Consider the following 21,757-nt stretch of genomic DNA (forward strand, 5'->3'; position numbering starts at 1 on the left):
CCCCCACACGGCGTCTGGGGTTACACATGTTCTTAACATACATTTGTGACAAACCATCTCTGTGTAAAATGGTCACGTGGTACAATTTCTTTTAAAGTCGGGATCATGTTGAATATGGCGCAGCGCAAACTGAATTTGTCAAATGTATGCTTAAAATGTAATGCAGGCTTTTTACGGCGTGCCATATTTTCACTCATTTCTATGGCCGAGAGGTGACGTGGAATGGAATTGTCATTTCCACCATCCCAAGCTCTGCCATATAAAGGCACACACATGTTCCTGCTAGCACAAATGCTTTGGTTTCTTATGTAATCTGCCTCCCTTTTTACACCAGCTGAAAGCGGGCAAATTCCAAAGAAATCCCACCACCTGACCTGCATAAATGGCAAGCAACATTTATTCAGTTTCCACTACAAAGGGAAACGAGCATTGACAAAGCCAATAGTTTTGGTTTTTACTGCTGTTCTTTGCATTTTGTATTTATAGGCACCTGTGTGCAAGGAGGAGAGTTTCAAAGGAGGATGCGAGAAGTGATGCAGGTGTGCAAGAGTGAGAAGGGGGAATAGAGCAAGGGACGTAGCCATTGAGAGTGTGCCATTGATGATGAGCAAGAGGAAATATTTGCGAGAAAGGGTAAGAAATAAAACGAGTGCGGAAAAGGATGAGTAAGTGTTTGGAGTAGTGAGAGAAGGGGGTAGCGTGGGATAGAAAGAGGGGTGTAGTGTGGGTTGTCTAGAGAAGGGGTAGGGTATAGACGGGTAGGCTGCATGGGGGAATGGAGGATAGGGTGGGTGGCTGGCTGGTAGAGGTGGGTATAGTGGGGAAAGGCCGGTGGGTATGGGTAGAGGTGGGGGGAGTGTAGAGCAAGTGGGTTTGGGTGGCGGTGGGGGGGGTGAGGGTGGGGTGGAATGGGTGTGGGTAGGCTGGGGTGGTAAAGAGTTGCGGGTTTTGCAGAGTAGGGGTAGGGTGATTGGGGTAGTGTGTGGTGGGTCAGGTAGTTGGTTGAAGGCAGAACAAACTGAGAACAAAGCGGCCTCCAGAGAAAAACAATCTGCCATCTAAAATAGCCCCAAAAAACCAACCCAGATCAAAAGCGAGTTGGGGGTAGGCTAAGAGATTGGCATGGGATGTATTGGTGGCGGAAAGGAGGCAGCCCAATGAGTGTAGGCCTAAAACCTATCTGCCATTGAAAGTAGTCCAAAAACCAACAAACTCGGGCACTCCTGTAATTTCCTGCACAAATGGGTTTTTAGTAGCCCTATAGTGTGGGGCGGGTATAGCCCAATTGCGAGGGGGGAACGGGAATGGCCCAATATAGCAACCCTGCAAATCGTCACTGTGCAGCTGGGAAATGGAAAGCCCAGCGCCCAACTTGCTTCTTATAAAGCTCCCGATTGGACCAAATATTATGAATTCCTCTTTGGGTATTATGGTGTAGGAGTTTGGAAAAATAAACTTTTGTGATTTGGCATTTTTGTGCCATCCAAATATTCTCAGTTCAGAACCCCCTTCCCTCTCGTTCATCTGTAAGAATGGTTTTGGCAGTTTTGTGATGCAAGCACCACAAAAAGTCTCCAAAAACTATTTTCTTGCATTCAAGGACTTGTAGTTTTCCATTCAGGATATGGAGAAAAAGGGTAATATTTGTGTGGCTTCACATGTTTCTAGAAGTAGGTACATGTTGGTAGGCTTCTTTATTATGGGATCTGTGTATTTTTCAAGAACACACTATAAGACACTAATATTGTAGAAGTCCTCGAAAGCCAAAACTTAAATATTTGAACCAAATGGAGCTAAGAAGTTGTGGCCAAGTGCCTAAATTGCAGTGTGGCTTCAAATCCCAGGGTTCACTGCTTAACCAAAGTATGTGCTCCTGGGCAAAATGTTTAATCTCAGTGATTTAACTGAGGCCTTCGAAGTGATTAGGTCACACCGTTCATAAATGGACTGCATTACAAAGGGGCAGATGTCCCAGTTTTAGAGACAGAATGATCTTGTGCGCCTCCATCGGTAGCTCCCAATGCCCTCCCCTACAACTGCGTTATTGTTGAAGTGACCCTCCCTCCGTTCCCAGATCACTTAATTTGACAGGCAGATATGTAGTATTGGCAGCCAGTCGCTGCACTAGAGATTATAGTATAGTATAGCATAGCAGACTGATCTTCGAATGCTGCCCTGTTTCTGCCAGTCTCTGAATGAGAGTGAGTGGAAAAAAGTGTATGCCCAGTTATGCTATGTTATTGAGTCTTGCATAGCACACCTTATTTTTGTCACGTTTTTTATTTTTTTTTTATTTTTATACTTTCTTTTAACCTAAAAGGTTTTGAGCTCGGTTTTGCAGTTTACTCTACACGTCTTCTTTGGTTGTAGTCGTGAGTATTGTGTCCAAGATTTTGGCGGTTGCAGTAACCCATGTAGTACGCCCGCCTCCGATTAGCCTGGCCCACCAGATCTCTTCGTCAAAGATATGAGCCGCTGCTAGCGTCGTCTTCAGGTAAGGATTTCTTATAGACTCTACGCCTGGACAAGTTAGGAGTAAGTGTCTTGTGGTTTCTGTCACCACTGGGTCTGTGCAGAATCTGCATTTGTTTGTTGTTGCTAGACCTCTTATCTTGAGAATTTCATTAGTATGAAGTAAATTCAGACGAGCTCTTAGAAAAGTGTTCCTTAATTTACGATCAGGGTATCTTTTCACGAAGGGTTGAAGTTCGTGTAGTTTGAAGGTCATGAGTGGTAAGTCGGCCACCAGTTTGTAAGAACCTGCTTGCTCCAAGGTGTTGACCCAGTCAAGTTCGTTTAATTTCTTTTGAATTTTCATTGGGTTTTCCACCAGATCTTTTTTTGAGCAATTAATTTCGTCTAGTTTTGCTTCTTGATCCTTGTACCACTGGGTCAGGACGGCGGAGTAACCACTTTCAGCTTCTGCATCTATCGCTTCTAGTAGTTTCGAGCGTTTTGTCACGTTTTCGTTTAGCTTCAGGATGTGTAAGCAGTCGGGTAGAGGATGGACACATGACAGGGGAAGGAAGCTTTGTTGCAATGTGTGTGTGCAGATCTGAAAAGATAAGGCTGTCTGCAGTGTATACGTTTTAGGTATGGTGTGACGTGTCTACAGCTGTGGTTAATGTAGCTCCTGGGTTGCAAAAGTAAACTGTGTGGTTGTCTGTTGCGACAGTCTCCGCAGGAGTGTGGAGTGTTGTTGGTTTCTGTGGTGGGTTACTGCAGTGTTTTGGGAAATGTGTCGACAATTGTTTATGGGTGGTGCAACCTATGTTTTGCTGCTGGAGTGGTGTGTCGAGATATGGCGTTAGGCGAGGTGATGCTATCGGGTCCCACTGTATCTAGTCAGTTTCCTGGGACCTCACTCGTGATTGCCTGCATCTGTGGAGTCACTCGGTCCTTTAAGGTACAATAAATAGAGCTCGCTATGCACATAAACTACCACCTCGCCAATCCAGCCGTGCACCGCATCACAAACCCAGCAACACTACGCATGGCAATATGTGTTTCTATTTAAACCCCATCATGTTTTTGGGCAAGGTCACTGACCCAGTGTGCATGCATTTGCACCCGTTTGCCTGCTAATTTGACATTCGTACCCAAAAACATTCTAAAAACATTCCACAAGTAAATTGTGCCCTGCCCGCAAGTCTCTAAAGAAGGCCCCTCGCATACCATTTGACACAGAGCCAACCCCCTCCCTCCCCCCAAGATTTGGTCTAGTTGCGCCCCTTATCTCTACTGAAATGCGCACAAGACGCACCATCTGCTTCCGTCGCAAGTGTGTTGCTCGAGTACAGAGCTCATGTTGACGAAGTGTTTGTGTTTGGTCATGTGTGACGCTGTTATGGTTAATTTGGCCATTGACATATGTGCACATGTAGGAATTGGTGCAGCACTTTGCTATTACTCTTATTTGAAGGGGTTCTTAAACCGCACAATAAATGTGTTAAAGACGATAAAACATATCTAAAATCCACTTTCACTCCTCCTAATTTCACAGGTGTTACATGAACTATTCAGCTCCCTAAAACTACAATAAAGGCAATTTCAGTTGCACTCTTTTGCCCTCTCGTTGCATGAAGCCTCTTAATCTTGGCTTTATGCAAAGAGCACTCTCCCCATTTCATAAAATTAATTGTGCTCTCGCACTACCTGGACTGCCTGATAAATCTTTCGATAACAAAAAGGGGCGCTTCCTGCAGCTAGCCAACTCCAAGAATATTGTCAAGCAGGGACTTCAGACTAAGGGTGCACAGAACTGTATGTTAATAAGCGCTCGCCTGAGTGCGAATAGTTTGTCACGTATTCAGCCAACTATGAAGCTATGAAGCCGAAAAGTTGTTTAATTTAATAAATCTGTTATAAACTTGAAAAACACTATAAAACACATAGCCGAATTTAAATCCTACAATCCACAAAAGAGCAGATTAGCAAAAAAGCAAGGATGCATGGAAGCAGGGGTGTTGCTAGATCTGGGAAAGATCCGGGGCTACTCTAATTTTGGGACTGCTGGGACTGGGGGCTATCTAGCCTTTTTGGTTGTAACCCCTGAGCTTCTATCTGGGGCTACAACCAAAAGACCCGGGACTATAGCCCCCTCAGCCCCCACTTAGCAACGCCTCTGAATGGAAGGGTGTTGCCTATGCAAAGCCAGTGCTACTCGGAGTGGCAGGCTTCCTGAATGTACATTGCCAGGTTGCAATGGCCAAAATGGATACAGCAGTTTATAATTGCCATTGCAATCGCACACCTTGCAATCGCTTGCGAGTTGCAAGGTAGTTTAGTTGAAAAGTGAGTTTTGAATCTTCCTCGCAGCTTGCATAGAAACATACAAATGGTTTCAGCTTGCTCTTGGACACACGTCGAGGGTACAAGTGAGGCGCGTTGGCTCCATCGCCCTACTAGTTTTCTTCTCATCGAAGGCCAAACATGAGCGAGGGATATCCCAGAGAGGTCATTAGGTCATTGGGTCTGGAAAGCCTGAAATGTGACTGAATCTGCCCAAACCCTGCAAGCTGTAAGTAGGCACATGCCGATTCAGCAGGCGCTCCACTCAACCAACTAGCGTCACGTGGCACAGAGCAGACTGGCAGCTGTAGCCCTAGTCGGTGGCAGAGGGAACCATATCTCTGTGCTATTCCTGGGCTCTGATCCGGATTTGGAAGCCATTACCTCAAGATCACCACTGGTGGCAGATCCTGCCATCAGGAATTATGAGGTCCGACATCTAGCCAAGAAGGCTCAGAGGCCCCAGACAGTGAGAAGAGAGTCCTCTGCCGATCTCGTGCTCTAGTTGTATGACTTATTTTTTGTAGCGCAAGTTAGTTTAAAGTGGAACTAATTGTAACTGGATCATTTATTCTTTTGTGATCTGTGAGTCCGTGTTTTCGTCACTGCGAAAGATGCGTTTTGTAGGTGAAGTGGTCTGTCGCACCCCCCTTAATAAATTGTCTTTTGGATGAAAGCTACAACCATCCAGATGCTGCCTAAAATCTTTAGGTACGCTATATTTGAAAAAAATGATTTTTGCGACTGGCATGCTAAGACTTCGTGTGTGTATATATAGGGGGGAATTTTTCAACGCATTTTCTAGCGAGGACACGCTAGGCTCCTCGCCCACATTGTCTGCATCAAGAGGACACAGTGGCATCTGGATAGAGGATTGTTGGACCCAGAGGGAAAAATATGGCAGTAAGCACAGCGGGTTTGCTGCCAACATGTAATGTTCAATTCCTCTCCGCAAAACTGGCAGGAATAAAAAAGAAAAGATGGTTCAAACAGGGTTACGGAAGAAGGGGGTGGTAAAAGGAATTTCATTTAGGGGGGACGGGTAGTTGTATCTCAATGGAAGATTTGTGACTTGCACTAGTCCTGGTGGATCATTGCTAATCCCAGGTTTAAGGAAGTTCTGTGTGTATGCATGCATATAGATAATTCATTAAAGGCATAGAGGACCAGATTATTGAAGGCAGACTTCGCCATAAACTGTTTAAACCCTGAGACGATTATTTCATGCATTAACTGAGATTTCAAGATAAAAGAAATGGTAACCATTAAGTGGAGTTGACTTAAATACCCCAGCCACCTAATTTGTTTATTTGATTTTCAGAACAAACAGGCCAAAGATGGTCCATCCTATGCAACGTCCTTTACAAAGACCTTGGAACGGAATCCAGAAGAATGATTGCTGGATGTCTGCGTTACCCGAAGTACTCTGGGCGGTTCCTCTCTATAACTTATGTATCCCAGGTGAGTGGCAGTTCTGCTTCGTTTGCGTTTGAGCTCGTTTTATGTGGTACTTGGAATGCGAGTCAATTTATGAAGTTACTGTTCTAATTTGTACCCCAATTGTATCAAGTTGATAGTATTACACCAATAATTTGATTCAACAACACCTGAAGGGAAGCACTTGAGGTTTTTTCAATCTTATTTACATTTATCATGTTCCAATCATTTCAACACTTCCGAAAGGCCCCCCTTACACCAGCCCACTGTGCCTAATATGTTGTTAGGTGGCCAGCATCACAGACACCAAACGGGACTGCCTACTTCGTTTCATCATCTTTAGCTCTTACGTGTATTATTTTTAAAGATTAATTTTCATGTCTTTTCATTTTAAATAACGTTGGATTCAAAACCTGCACTCTTAAACTTCTTCACAGCAAAACAAACTCTTACAGCCTACTTTATGCAAAATTATCAAAGAACCAAAGGAAATTACACAATTTGGACAGGGTTATAGGTATTCCAACACCCGAAAGGACAACCTATCTATATTCAACCTCTGCCAGTGCAACAGGCTTGGCTTACGCCACACCCCCTCCCCTGGTCAAGATAATAAAGAAAAGTAATTTAAGAGTGGACCTGTAAAATATGTTCTCTTTCCAGAAGTCTAAGCAGGCTCCATGTCTTGAAGTAGTTCTTGAATGTATGCGGCGAGGGGGGGCACTGTTGCATGAGCAGCAAGATGGCTGCATCTTCAGGATGCTCTGTGTCAAGACAGAGAAGATCCTTCATGAAAAACCTTCTAAAAGTCTAATCCTACAGATGTGGTCAGCGAGGTCAAACCTCATGACTCCCCAGGTGTCTAGGGTTATCGTAGCTTCCCATCACCATTGCATCTATGTAATGGCCGAGACAATGCTGTTGTCTCTGGGCTGCCGGGCGTGGCCTTCTGCAGCCCTACCGGCCTAGGGATCTGGGGCGGATACATGAGCTGCTGAAAGCCGGGACAATCGTCGGGGGCTCCCACCCAGCGCAGGGAGGTGACAAACCACATCTTAGTGAGCCATTGCAGGAGTTTTCGCAGGAGGAGGGTGCCCAGTTAAGCCCCCCCTCTCCCCAAGGGCGGTTGGTGACCAGGAGGGGGAAGAGTTGTATCACCGCCACCGGCCGAGCGGCCACACACTCCTATCCTGGTAGCTCGTAGTCCCCGAGAATCTCTCGCTGTGGATGGCGGTGCAGCGGTGGAGGACCCAGGCTGCAGCATCGGCTGTCCGGTACCGGCCTAGGCCCAATGGAGTACCCTTCCAGGCCGTGATCCACCCGGGTTGTGGCTACGGTGCTTGCCATTCATTGCACATAGCATGACGGGGGACGATCTGAGACGACTCCAAAGGAAAAACATGATGAGGGCTGCAGTGCCCAAGCCCCACAATGAAGCACTTGCTCCCCTGGGGGTAATGTAAGAACCTGAAACATCAGTGGAAGATAAGAGGGTGCGGGTGGAGCACTGCTATTAATCCATGCGTGGCAAGGGTCCCCCAATATCTGGAAGCCTGGCTGAGTTGCCACACTCTGTTCTCAGATAATCGCATATCACTGTGGCAAAGTCTTATCCATGCAACCTGGTTAACCCCACGAAACGCGTGAAAATTGATACTTTCATTGAACAATCCTATACTCCCTGTGGCACACAACAGCACATCGATCCGGGGAGTGAGTGAGGACTGTCGCGCAGCTCTGGCAGAATTTAATCAAACTTTGCTAGCTATGAAGGAGGGCCTTGACTCCACGGGACCGAAAATTGACTCTGAATATGCAAAGTGTAATGGTCCACTAGCCAAATCGAAAATATGTGCTCCGGCATTGCAATTGCTGAAAAACCCCATTGTGGACACAGAGGATGGCATCACGAACCTGCAAGGCGATATGGGCCAAATGCAGGCAGAAATAAAAAAGTTACCTGTCAAGAATGAGGATCTTGAGGGGAACTCTTGCCAAAACATAAGAAGCTATAGGTAAAATGGAACCCTATATTGAATAATTCTTGCTGGACAATCCTCCAGCACCCAGCACTTCAAGGTTGAATGTGCACATCAAACCCTGGGCCCCTAGGCCCCCTGTGGGCGCACTATGAGATTGATCGTGGCTGGTATCTTCAACTGCAGAGATCGGGACATAATCCTACGAAAAATGGGTGAAATTTGGATCAGTACCTGTCAGAACATTCCCAGATTTCAGCCCACTAATACAAGAGCAACGGAAACTGTTTTAGGAGGCAGAAACCTTGTTTCTAATGCAGGGCATGCAGTACCCCATGATCTACCCAGCGAAGATCAAAGTGATGACCAATGGCAGATCGACATTGTTTACAGATCCTCAAACCGCATTGGCTTTCGCAAAAGAAATGTGCAAGAATGGCACGAGGGAGCCGCAAGATGACCCCAGTATCCCCCCCGAGAGCTGCAGGCTGAACAATTGCAGAATGGGGGTTGAATGGTCATGTACTGATTTTTTTTCACGGACCAGGAAAATGCTTACTACAGTCATTGCAGTGCCCACCATTAAGCTACTCCTCTCGCAGCTGCCCCGAGCGTGGATTCCACTTATGTTACAAGCACTGTTCCGTTCTAGTTACTATTGGGTTTCAGCTAGTATGTTTTTGGTTTCTTGCCAGGGTGGGAGGCGGACAGATGGGGAATTGATATTGAAATTGATTTAATGAAACGGACATGAAGGTTTCACTGGGACAGACACGCCACAAGGTGCAAGCCCACCTGACATCATACATCCACACACAAATACACGTTAAACACTTCGCTGTCAACGTGTTACGCTGCCCATTTGAACACCATGAGAAATGACAACTGAATCGTGATGTCCTGCAACATCAGGTGGATGACAAATCTCAAAAAGTTTAAACAAATCCTTCTATATGTACAACGCTATAAGGTTAATATCCTAATGCAGCAGGAGACTCATTTAGGCACAGAAGACCGTTTCCCAGGCTGGGTGATGTGAAGAATCTGAAATTCCTTTTCCCCAACATCCTCTGCTCAGGTGGCCAGGGCAAGGCCATCACTTTTGGATCCCGATCCTGGGGGTGGAGATGCGAGGGAGGATCACCTGGGTGGAGGAGATTTGGGAAATGGAGAGAGGATGTCCTTAGGTGAGACGCAGTATCCCCATTCCCTTTTCACATGGAACCTTCAATCCAGAAGCCTTTAAAGGGTACTGTCCGCCCCTCCCCTTCCGTTCAGAATGACCCTCGGAAATACCATCACAGTAGAGGGGCAAGGAAGAGATCAACTAGGACACCTCCTTTATATGGAAAGGTTAAACCCACATCAACCTCCCCTTGTTATTACAGAGGGATATGGGATCCATAATAAGACAAGGAAGAAACCTCTGGGAGCTATGCACGCTTTACGTCCGGTTTTTCCTTTTTCCTACACACAAACTGTCTCTCAATCATATCCCTTTTAAGACTGGGATGAGGGGGAGGCAACTGCGAGTTATGCACACTTGATTTCATTCACACCACTGTGGTACTGAGACGAGGCAGAGGACTGTGGAAGAGTATACGTGCAATTGCCAGGCATGTCCCACTAATAGATTAAACTATGGTCAGGCAAAGGACTTGCACATGCAGCCAGTTTAGAGGCCACAGGTGTGTAAAAAGGGAGACTGACAGAGGAAGGAGAAAGAGAGAAACTTGCCTGGCAAGAGGGAAGCAGCTGCCAGACGTGGAGCAAGCTGGAGAGGGGCCGATGCGAAGGACGCTGTGTGTTGCAGAAGGGCGAGGAAGACTAAGGAGCCTGAATGGGCAGCGAAGGGTCAAGATACTTGCAGTCCCCTGTGCTGTGTACACAGCTGTAGCTGCAGGGTACTGCAGCAAGGTTTGAAGGCATCGAGCGCTGCTCGCCGTAGCTCCTGAAGAGGGCACAAGTGGAGCTAGAGTAAGCCGGAGAGGAAAACGAAGATGCCCGGAGGAGCGACTGCACACCGAGGGAACTGAAACATGTAATAGTTGGGCTTGGAGACTCAACTAGGAATTCTGAATGCTGAATAGAATGCAACAAGTATTATTGAATATCGAACTAAAGGAAACATATGAAAAGTATATGAAAATACAGCACAAGTGAAAAGCAAGTGATGTGCATTTATGAACACTGTGAAAACACTTAATGAGCATTTATGAACAAAGGTGAAATCCAGTAATGAATGCATATAAACCAATAGTGGAAAGCAAGTGATGAGCACTAATGGACACTGTGAAAGCAAGGTGGTGGAAGAGGATGAACACCACAGAGTGAGTTGTGTGAAATACACATGTTGTAGAAAAGTCAAGAGACTACCAAGGAGAAACAGAAGTGAATGTTAACTGAGGATACCGGTTTAAAGAGAAACCCGGTGTTGGCAAGAAAGCCTGAAGGATGGTTGTAGATACAAGTTGTGTCAAGAAGAATCTGAAAGAAGTGCGAGCCCAGCGATGGAAGACCTGTTGTGGGAAAGCCAAGAGACTGTTAAAGAGAAGCAGAATTGAGTACCAACTAATGATACAGGTTTATAGAGATAAATCATAACTTGGTACCTAAATGCCAAGGGTTAACGGTTGCGTAACCTGTAGTGGGTGGACCGTGCGGTGCGACAATTGCACCTAGACCGGGTAACCCCTACTTGGAAAGAAACAAGGAAAGACAAGAGACAGACGCTGTATAGTATAACAAGTGTTTCAATGATAGAAGAAAAGAACAATCTGTGAACTATTGAAAAGCCTCGATGGCTACAAAGTTGAACTGGAATTGTTATTGAAAGCCAAGAGATTTGAACTGACTGTAATTTTGAAGCTGGAAGAGCTGACTTCTTGGGGGAAGGGAACCCGAAGGCCTGTTGGAACTGTTTTGAACTTGGGGAACAGAAAGCTGGAAAGCAATTCCCGACTAAGCGGGAATACACCCACTATTAGTGTTCACAAGTCCTGCTCACGCATTGGCTATATTATGTTATCGACAAACCTACGACCGCCAAAGTGCCAAGAAACCTGTCTGACCATTCCCTAGACTTGGTAGTTGCACATCTGCAAGGTGCACCAAGTCAATGCTGCATAGGGAAATTTAAAGAGAACTCTGTTAGGAATATTGCATTCACGTCGGAAGTAGCTTAAGAAATTGATCAGTCCTACAGGCATGATGTAGGCTCGGTGGAAAACTTAACATAGTATGGGAGTCCTTTTGAGACCTACATCAGGGGAATATGCATCACTAGGGAAAGCGGCATACTGAAGGACAACCAACGTATGTTCTCGGACACAGAGAAAAATATTAAATCGCTAGAAAAACAATTAATAGTGGCCAAGGATACTACAAATATCGGAAGCCAAATCGAGATTAGATGAGCTAGCTGGCCAGGAGTGCCTCTTTCTTGAGCACCTGCACTGATCGGCCGGGTAGAACACTAGTCTGGGCTATCCACCAAGAGCAACACAGCACTGACGTTGTTGAGATTGAAGACAATAGTGGCACACAAGTGTGAGCGGACTATGGCATAAATGATGTGTTCACACAGTATTACACAGCTATACAGGACTAGGTTATGAGTGCCTTTGGCAAACTATTCGCAGCTGCCTGGACCAGACCAATTTGAGATGGCTGGATGCAGCGATGGGTGTGCAGTTTAATTTGTGCATTGCATTCAGGTGACACAAGTGACCAGGTCGCTGCCCAACAATAAAGTGCCTGTGTGTGATGGCCTAACTGCAAGATTCTACAAAGAATTTGTATCGGAAACTGCATCATATCTCCTTGGTATTGAATATTTCACGAGAGGGGTCTTCCTACGTAAACATGTAGGAAGCAATAATCCCTTTCCAAAGACCAAGACCAAAAGGCAGCCCTTTGTCTTCTGCTTTCTGAGCACCAGCAAGAACTGCAAGCAGTAAAATGTAAATATAGGAATTGGATGCGTATGTATAAAATCATCCTATATCAGCAAGACAGAGAGGATATGTTGAGATCTATCCAATCCAAGAATGCTTCTGACATTGGGCATTGATTAATGCCGTCACGCTACCTAGACAAATGGCAGTACAGATCAATGGTGCGAAGCACCATCAATGGATAACACACTTCTCAAAGATCTACGAGCTTCCTGATAGATGTACTCAGAATGAGGAGAATCCCCACAATAGTTATGCAAATCTACACATTTCAGAAGAGAACATTTTAATTCACATTAACAAGTCTAGCAATTCGAGAGCCCCTGGCCCTGACGTGTTGTGCAACTGGTCCTTTAAACAACATCCACAAATATGGGCCAAAAGTCTTTATAATCTGTATTGCCAGAGCTTATAAACTAATAGTCTGCCAGAGGCCTGGAAAAGCTCTGTGGTGCTGCCGATTTTCAAGAGGGGCGATCCGTTCTGTCCAACAAACTATAGACCGATCGCCCTTCTTGACGCACCGGGGGAATTTCTTCTCGAGATTTATCTTGGAAAAGTTTACCCAATGAACTGAGGCGTATGCTAAACACGATTTTGTTCCAAAATGGGTTTACGTCTGGAATCGGGACGGCGATTAACCTCCTAACCGTCAAAGCAATTCTCTCTCACTGTATTCCATTAAACCAATCCTTTTACTTTACCTTTGTAGAGAGCTGCGTTTGACTCGGTATCCAGAGAACTTCTAATAGAGAAGTTAATGCGAGCCGAATGTCCTGCTCATCTGGTTCAGTTAGTGAGAGATTTGCATACCAACACTCGAATTCGGTTCAGAGTTGATCTACAGGGCTCCTTGACTCCCCTACATCAAGACTCGAAGGGGGCTGAGGCAGGGATGCATTCTTGCCTTGGCCCTCTTCAATTTCTTTATCGGACATCCAGGATTCCTTTTGGGATATTCTTGCTGACCCGCCCAAATTAGCCTCTAGTCCTATCTTGGCCATTCTGTATGTCGATCTCGTTCTGATCTCAAACTCCCCAGGGCTTTCAGAGATTGTAAGACGCTCTTTCCACATATGTACAAAAAAATGTTCTGTCAATCAAAAGAAAACAGAAATATTGGTATGCCATAAAAAAAAATCATAAAATTAAGCGACAATTTAAATGGACACTACAAAATCAAGTGTTAGAATGTGTACACCAGTATGCGCACTTAGGTGTGACCTTGTCAGATCAGGATGATAAGGCCCATTGTTCATGTTTGGAGCAAAAGGTCCATTTCACAAGCAACTATTGTTAAAGGTGGGGGGGCGTGGCCAAGCAGCCATGGAGTAGGCTGCGATTCCTTGGAGCTCCGTGATCCGACTTATTGATTCGAAGCAAAACGCATGTGTTGACGGCCGATTCCAGCGGAAAAAAGATACGGTATCTGTGTGAATACTTCAGGCAGCAGATGAGCGTATCGGCGTGAGAAAGTGGACACAACAGATTGAATTAGTCCACTTTGTGTCCCGATCTGGGAGCGGTGCAATCGAAACTAAGATGGCGGCTTGCCAACACAAAGGGACCCCCGGCGGCACTTGAAATCGGGTGCCAGGCGATCAGTGACTGGACTGCTGGCGTGCAGCGGCGGATGAAACAGTGAGTGGCCGACTACCGGAGAGAAGCCCACGAATAGCCCGAGAGGATGCACACAGCGTTGGGCCACTGGGCCATGAGATAGGCAGCACGGCCTTTGTGCTCCCACTGGACCGGGACGATGTATACATGAAACGGACAAGAAGACTGAGAGCGTTCCCGCAGTAAGATAGAAGCGTCGAGCACGCAGGGATTACATCCCAAATCCGCACCGAGGAGTGGACAAGCAAATACGGACACAATAAGTGGTGACGAGACCTGTATGCCCGAAACAAAATGGCGACTGATCGTGAACAAAGGATTGCACTGGTGGACCGTGAAGCGGCCTCGTAAGGTCTGGGATGCAGCAAATGGTTATATGCATCTTGTATGTACCATCGGCCTTTGATGGGTGCAAAAATTATGAAGAAGCACCAGAGATGCTGATGACGGCACCCTGCTGATGACTGGCACGGACGCTAAGGGGTGGTTGTGACGCGGAGAGTTACAATCCACCTGAATAACAATTTCATGTATAACAATTGGTGTAGGCTGATATACAGAGACTCCGACTCGAACAACTAAGCGGCACCGGGCCGGAGTCAGACACATGGACAAGGTTGCACCATGTCAGTGAAAAGTTTGAGAGCCAAGACCAAACAACCTACAATGGAGGTCTTCGCGAAAGCGCAGAAGACCCCCACAACATCGGAGCGGGGCGCATCCAAGACTTCTGCTGAAGAAGCCCCAGAAGGAGACAAGCACCAAATCCTGGAGGCTATATCGGAGCTGAGCACCAAGTGGTGCGCGGCAATGGCAGACTTGCGGACAGCCCTGAAAGGCAACATTGATGCGGTCGGGACTGAACTTACCCTGTTACGACAAGATGTCAGGGGGCTGGCGGAGAGGACAAGAGGGCTGGAGAGTGCCGTAAAGACCAATACTGGTGTCAGCACGACTAACGCGAGGGAAGTTCATGTGCTCAAACAGCAGGTTGCTAACTTCGAAAATCGGGTGGAAGAAGCTGAGGGAAGAGCGAGGAGAAATAACATACGGATGGTCGGCCTACCGGAGGGAGAGGAGGGTCAAGACCCTACAAACTACATGGAAAACTTGATCCTACAAGAAATAGGAGCAGATAAGCTTTCGCGGTGGAGCGGGCACACAGAGCCTTGATGAGGAAACCGCGACTTAGGGCTCCGCCGCGACCTATCATCGCGAGGATCTTGAACTACACAGATAGGGAGAACATCCTAGAATATTTTCGCAAAGGTGGGACAATACAGAGAGCATCCGCCAACATTACAGCATACCCGGACTATACGATGCTGGTGCAGAGACTGAGATACAGCTACGTGGCGGTCAAGAGGAGGCTGCGAGCAGCAGGGATCAAATACATGCTCCTGTACCCGGCAAAGCTGAAGGTGCTACATAAGGGCAGAGCACTCTTTTTATTTTTATTTTTTTTATTTTTGACACTCCCGAAGAGGTGGTAACGTGGCTGGATCTGCAGGATTGCCCGGAACAAGAAGTGGACCACGACCGGCAGGAACAGGACGGCTAAAACACTGGTGCCGCAGACATTGGGGGGGGGGTACCGGATTATACCGGGAAACGAGATTAGTTGAACACTGGATAGCATTCGGGCCCTGTGCCCGTCATGGACTGGAATATAGTAGGTAAATTGTATAAAGCATAAAGTTAACACAATGCGTAATACACTTGGGAATAGGAGCAATAGGATGGAGGCAACTCACCCCTGACATACTAATAGTTAAGTGGCCATTCGGGCGACTTTACCCTAGTGAGCCCTGAGCATAAGTTTGTGCTGGACGGGGCTAGATGTGGGGGTGCCTGAGATCCAGGGATGGAGCTAGGCAACAGTTGAGGGGAGCGGGCATTGTTGGGGAAGGGTTGGGTTGGGGGAGGGAAGGGAGGTGGGAAGTTTGGGTTGTACATAGTTTTGGGGAGTTCAAGTTTAAATATGAGCCTACATGGAAGAGTCGAAGGGTTGTATCTGCATAACATGACCGGGAGGGTTCGGTTGGGAATGAGGGAGGAAGATATCGGAGCGCTATGGGGGATCTCAGGATAGTGACGTGGAATGTCAGGGGACTTAACAGTTAGAGGAATAAAGTCATGCTGTATTTGAAAAGGCAAAAGATAGATGTTGCACTGTTGCAGGAGACGCATTTGACGTGGGAGAAACTGGAGCTAGTTGGGGGGGAAAAAAAGGAAAGGGATTGTGGCGGGTTTGTCGTACTCTGCTTATGCCAGGGGAGTGCTTGTCTGGGTAGCACCTCATGTCCCATTTCAGCTACTGCAGGAAACTGTGGAAACTGACGGGAGGATGGTTATTTTGAGAGGGCTGTTGGAGAATAGAGGTATGCATCGTGAATACGTATGCCCCTAACCATAATACGGCGGCATACTTCAGGACTCTGTGCACTAACCTTAGTATGTGCGCGGGAAGCGTGGTTATTTGGGGCGGGGATTTCAATTGTGTAATGAACCCCAAAGTGGATAGATCTGACAACAGGATTGATAGGCCGACCCCAGCGGCCAAAGCATTGCAGGTGTTACTAGATGATTTCAGCTTGGTAGATGTATGGAGAACAAAACATCCCAATGATGGGCAATATTCGCATTATTCTGCCCCGCAGCAGCTACACACGAGACTGGACTATGTCTTTGCCACGCCGAATGTGGTGGCAGAGAGCACTCAAATAGAATACAAGGCGAGGGTCCACTCGGATCACTCGCCCCTGATCCTTGGGTGGCAATACTGCCCCCCCCACCCACGAGGGCGCGGATCCTGGCGTGGCACCTCCGAGTGGAGGCACTCAAAGATCCGGTCTTTCGTGAGGACATAAGGGATGAGATCATTAACTATTTTGAGATGAATACTGGAAGTGTTGACTCAGCGGGTACACTATGGGAAGCTTTTAAGGTGGTGATGCGGGGGGCAGCCATAGCTAAGTCAAAGGGCCTGCAATGTGGGGGTTCTGGCTGACCTACAAAGAGTTGAAGATGAACTAGAGAGGACATTAGAGTGTGACGGTGTGGACACTGAGCTAGCACTTAAACTACAACAGCAATGTGCGGAGCATTGGGAAAGGCTCTGTAACCTTAATTACAAAAAGTATGTAGAAAGACAGCACGCGGGAGGAGATAAAACGGGTAGGCTTTTAGCGTGGCTGTATAAGAGCGAGACCCCTAGACCCCGATCAGGACAATAGTCGGAGAAGATGGCGACGTAGTGGACACTCAAGTAGGAGTTAACAGGGAATTTGCGGATTATTATAGGGTGCTATACGGTGACGAGGAGGGGAGTAGTCAAGAGGAGATGACCAAAACACTAAAAGATATAGGACTACCTAAGATAAGTGATGAGGAGAGAGAAGAGCTTGATGGACCAATTACCCAGGAGGAGCTGAGGGAGGTTGTGAAGCAGTTGCCCACCAGTAAGACCCCAGGAGCAGACGGGTTCCCTAGTGAATTTTACATAGTATATAGAGAAGTGCTACCCCCATTGCTAGACAGACATGCTTAACGAAGCGTTTGAGATAGGAAGGTTGCCAGAGTCACTCAGAGAGGCGATCATAATACCGCTTCCCAAGCCCAACAAATCGGGGCATAGCTGTAGCTCCTACAGGCCTTTGTCGATGCTGAACCAGGACAGCAAGATACTGACGGCTGTCCTGGCAAACAGATTGCGGAGAGTAATTAGTAAGTTAATCCACCCGGATCAAACGTGCTATGTCCCAAACGGGAATATAACCCATAATCGTAGGAGACTCCACCGTGTGATCGAATGGGCAGATAGAAATGAAGGCGAAATGGCGATTGTATCCCTAGACGCAGTTAAAGCTTTTGACTCCGTTAAGTGGCCATGGCTGCTGGCAGCCCTGGGAGGTTATGGAATAGGGCCGGGTTATATCAGGTGGGCGAAAATGCTATACAGTGAGCCGTTAGCCAGAGTTCGAACGGGATCGGTGATATCCAAGAGATGGCAGCTTAGTAGAGGTACCAGGCAGGGGTGCCCCTGGTCCCCGATGCTTTGCATTCTAGCCCTGGAGCCCCTAGCAATATACCTCAGGCAACAATACGTTATGATAGGTATTGAGGTTGGAGAGGAGCGGCATCTAATATCCTTATATGCGGATAATTTATTATTATACTTGAAATACCCAGAAGAGAATCTTCAATATATCCTTGAAGTGATGGAGAAATACGCGGGGTTGTCCGGCATAGCGGTAAATCCCCAAAAATTCATTTTATTCCCCCTAGGTAGCTGCAAGGGGACCCCGGAGGAAAGGTTGCCGTTGTTACAGATACCCTGGGTGATTGGTTCTTTCTGTTACCTTGGCATAGATGTGTATCACACCGCAGAAGAGGAACATTAGCACAACACCGTGGTAGCTGTTCAGAAAATCCAGAAATGCATGAAGTTTTGGGAGAAGTTGCCCCTAGCTATGATGGGACGGGGGGGGGGGCAATGCTTAAGATGGTGGTCCTACCTAGGCTTTTACATTATTTTAACAATATCCCACAAATGATACCCAAGAAGTTCTTCGCTAAACTGAATAGTGTGTGCAGGGACTTCCTATGGCATGGTACCCGAAATAGAATAGCGCTATGGAAGTTGCAGAACTTCTATGAAAAGGGAGGTATCAGGCTGCCCAACTTTGAGGTCTACTACATAGCAAGTCAATTACAATATGTGGCCAATTGGCTCTCCGACGAAGCGACCCCTGAATATAGGTTGTTTGGGCGGCTTTGTACCCCATTTTACTTAAGGGAAATGATATGGTTGCCTGAAACAGACATGAAGGAGCGCCCTAAGATGATGTTAGGGTGGAAAATGTGGCGTCGAGCGTGTCGGATAATGGAGGACCCATTCCCGTGCTCCCCGCAAGTACCGCTGGTCGCATTAGCAGGAGAAGACAAGCAGCTGAGGGTGATTATCAGAACCTACTGGGAATCGGTGGGACTGGTGACGTTACGAGACATCTGGCAAGAGGGGACCATTAGAGATTTCGAAGAACTTGGGGAGGAGGCGGGATTGCATACTGGCCAATATGTTACATACCATAGGATGGTCCAGAAAATTCAGAAATCGTGGCCTGAAACCGTGTTAGCAGTGGAACCAGATGCTACTGTGGGGGTAATATATGACATATCGGAAGGGGGGTATGAGATTTCTAGATTGTATGAGATGGTGATGACCAAGGTGGGGAAGGAATTGACACATTTGAGACTTGATTGGGAGGAGGAGGTGGGGGCCCCGATGGGAGATGGGATGTGGGAACGCGCCCATAGGGCATACATGATGACCCCTCTGAAGATATCCAAGGTCCGGAACGCAGGGCGACAGGCGTGCCCTAAGTGCGACATGGAAAATGCTGACATGACACACATGTTTTGGTCATGCCCAGTAATCAAAGGTTTCTGGGGTGAAGTGGCACAAAAATTAGCGACAAAAGGGGTCACACTTGTCATAGATACGGCTTGGGCCTGCTTGCTGGGAGGGTTCCCCAGACCACGGAAACTTAAACATGTTGAGAAACTGAGAAACTTGGCATATGTGTTAGCAAAACGGAGGATCGCCATGGGATGGAAGAAGTGTCACAAGCCACGGTTGGAGGTATGGTGGAGGGAGTTACAGAAATGGGCAGAGGCTGAAACGGTAGTATGGCAGGAGGCGAGCAGCATGAGTGGGGAGGAAGAAGTAGGTACCTTGATGGCATGGAAACTATTAATAGCGGAACTGTTTGGATCTATATCGGACCCGATTGAATCCGAAGATGGTGAGAACCAGCCACATGTAGCAGATACTGAACGAGAAGTACAAATAGGCTCATAATGGAGGGCGGGACTTGGGGAGCAGTGGCAAACTGGAAATACAAATGGTGTTTATTGGAATTGTTGTAAATTACACTGCGTGTTGGGTTTGTTTGTATTGTTGTTTGGTTTGAATAAAATTAATAAACTATTAAAAAAAAAAAAACACTATTGTTGAAGGTGTGTATATATATAGGAAATTTTCACTCTTACCTGTCTTACATTTTTCTACAGAAGACGGCTCCCTTTGTTTTATACGGTGCTGAATCCAAAAATCCGATAAGTGAAACTTTGTGGAATAGGCTTTCAGATTTTGGTAAAATATGCTCAAATTGCCAGGATGTGTCTCTTGAGTCATGATTAGGTATGAACTGGGGAAAATGTCCCTACATGCTTGTTATCTCTGTCAAATAATTGCACTTTTTAGGAAATGTTTGCTATCTATTAGGTTAACCCTGCTTATAGGGATTCTTTCAAGGCACATGTTTGAGTCCCAGGATCTGTTTGTCAGGAGATGAGACTTGACTGTAATTCGAGCTCTTACAGAGGCGAATATATCCTTACACTAATATCAAACCCGACTAAGGCAAAAACACTATTATTCCAATTGAACTGGACAAAGACCCGTGAGAGTTGCATGAATTATCAAGACTTTCAGAATCAACCATTTGGCCATAAGAACCTCAGCCAACCCGAATCATATTTCAAACAATCTCCCTCTCCGGCTCACAGATCAGACTTTGAGGCTTAGATTCAATCGCTGGCCAACACTGGAAATTCAGGTTAGACGCAACTGACTACTGTCAGTGACTGTTTGCCGATTTTGCAAGAATGGTGTCGATAAAGAGACCTTTCAACATTAATTGACAATTTGTCTGAAGTTATCAGGTCTACGTGTACAATGCTTCAACATTTTATTTGATAGGTACAGAGAAGTGTCTCCTGAATATCTATGGCAAATGATTTTTTCAGGATTTTTGGTAACTGCGAGGATTGCTACAGTTAATTTTCTAAAACTATTAAAATTGGAAGAAACAGCACACAGATGTAATGAAATGAGATTGAACTTTATGTAAGCATTTTGATTTCTTCCTTTTTAGTGACTTTAATGTCTACATGTTTTAAATTGAGTTAGTGTGTAATTGAAATAAACGTTTAATAATTTTTTGATTGTACATGTTTTGATGGAAATGAAATTGTTAAAGTTGATTAATTCAGCTGTAAACAATAACAAAAAAATAATAATCCCCATCCTACTCGCACCTCAAAAAAAAACCACCTAAATGCTCCTCCTGCAAGCCCTTATCCCTAATAAACGCTGCCAACAAATTACTTGCAAATGTTTTAGCTGACTGCCTTCTACCTCATATGCTAGAATCAGGGCTTTAAGTGGGGTAAGAAATCAAGGGGGGGCCCTCATTTGGGGGCGTGGCCTAAAAAGTACGCAAATCGTAGGATATGCAGACAAATATATATAAATGTTATATATTTGTGTGCGTACCTTACTATGGTTTGTGTACTATGCAAGCCATCTTTTCTAAACATAGAAATATGTAACATATTTGTACGTTTATAAAAGATGGTTTGCAAAGTACACAAACCATAGTAAGGTATGCACACAAATATATAACGTTTATATATATTTGTGTGCATACCCTACGGTTTGCCTAGTTTTCAGGCCATCTTTTTTAAACATTTCAGCTTTATAAAAGATGGCTTTGAAAGTACACAATTCAAGCCATCTTTTATAAAGCTTTGACTACGGACAAAATTGTCAGTCGGCAAAGCTTTATAAAACATGGCTTGAAATGTGTACTTTCAAAGCCATCTTTTATAAACCTCGAAATATGCGAGGAATCCCCAGGTTCGCCGAGGGTTAAAGACGCCTCGGCGACCTGGGGAAACAAAGGGACAGTAACTGCCTCTGGTGACCTCTCGCGCCAGGGGTTACCAGATGCAGTTACTATGACTGACGGAAGTGGCAGCCAGTCACAGCGTCGCTGTGGCTGGCTGCCACTTCTGTCAGCTTGCCTGACTTGATTGCAGGCGCATCATCCCGTCGCGGCTGCGGCCGCGACGGGATAATGCATCCCGCCAATGTTGCGGTAGGACGGGGCCCCGGCAGGGCCCCGG

General features: G+C 46.2%; 1 protein-coding gene across 2 annotated transcripts in view; it reads left to right on the forward strand.

The window, feature by feature from the left end:
- Positions 1–21,757, forward strand: part of PLCXD1 (phosphatidylinositol specific phospholipase C X domain containing 1) — a 332,120-nt gene that overhangs the window by 74,176 nt on the left and 236,187 nt on the right. For both annotated transcript variants that reach the window (XM_069636623.1, XM_069636624.1), the window contains one exon: positions 6,113–6,252. In XM_069636623.1, coding sequence (XP_069492724.1) covers positions 6,113–6,252 — 140 coding nt within the window. The remainder of the gene's footprint in view (positions 1–6,112; positions 6,253–21,757) is intronic.

Source organism: Ambystoma mexicanum, chromosome 7p (assembly GCF_040938575.1).
Source record: "Ambystoma mexicanum isolate Mex_15411 chromosome 7p, UKY_AmexF1_1, whole genome shotgun sequence".
NCBI lineage: Eukaryota > Metazoa > Chordata > Amphibia > Caudata > Ambystomatidae > Ambystoma > Ambystoma mexicanum.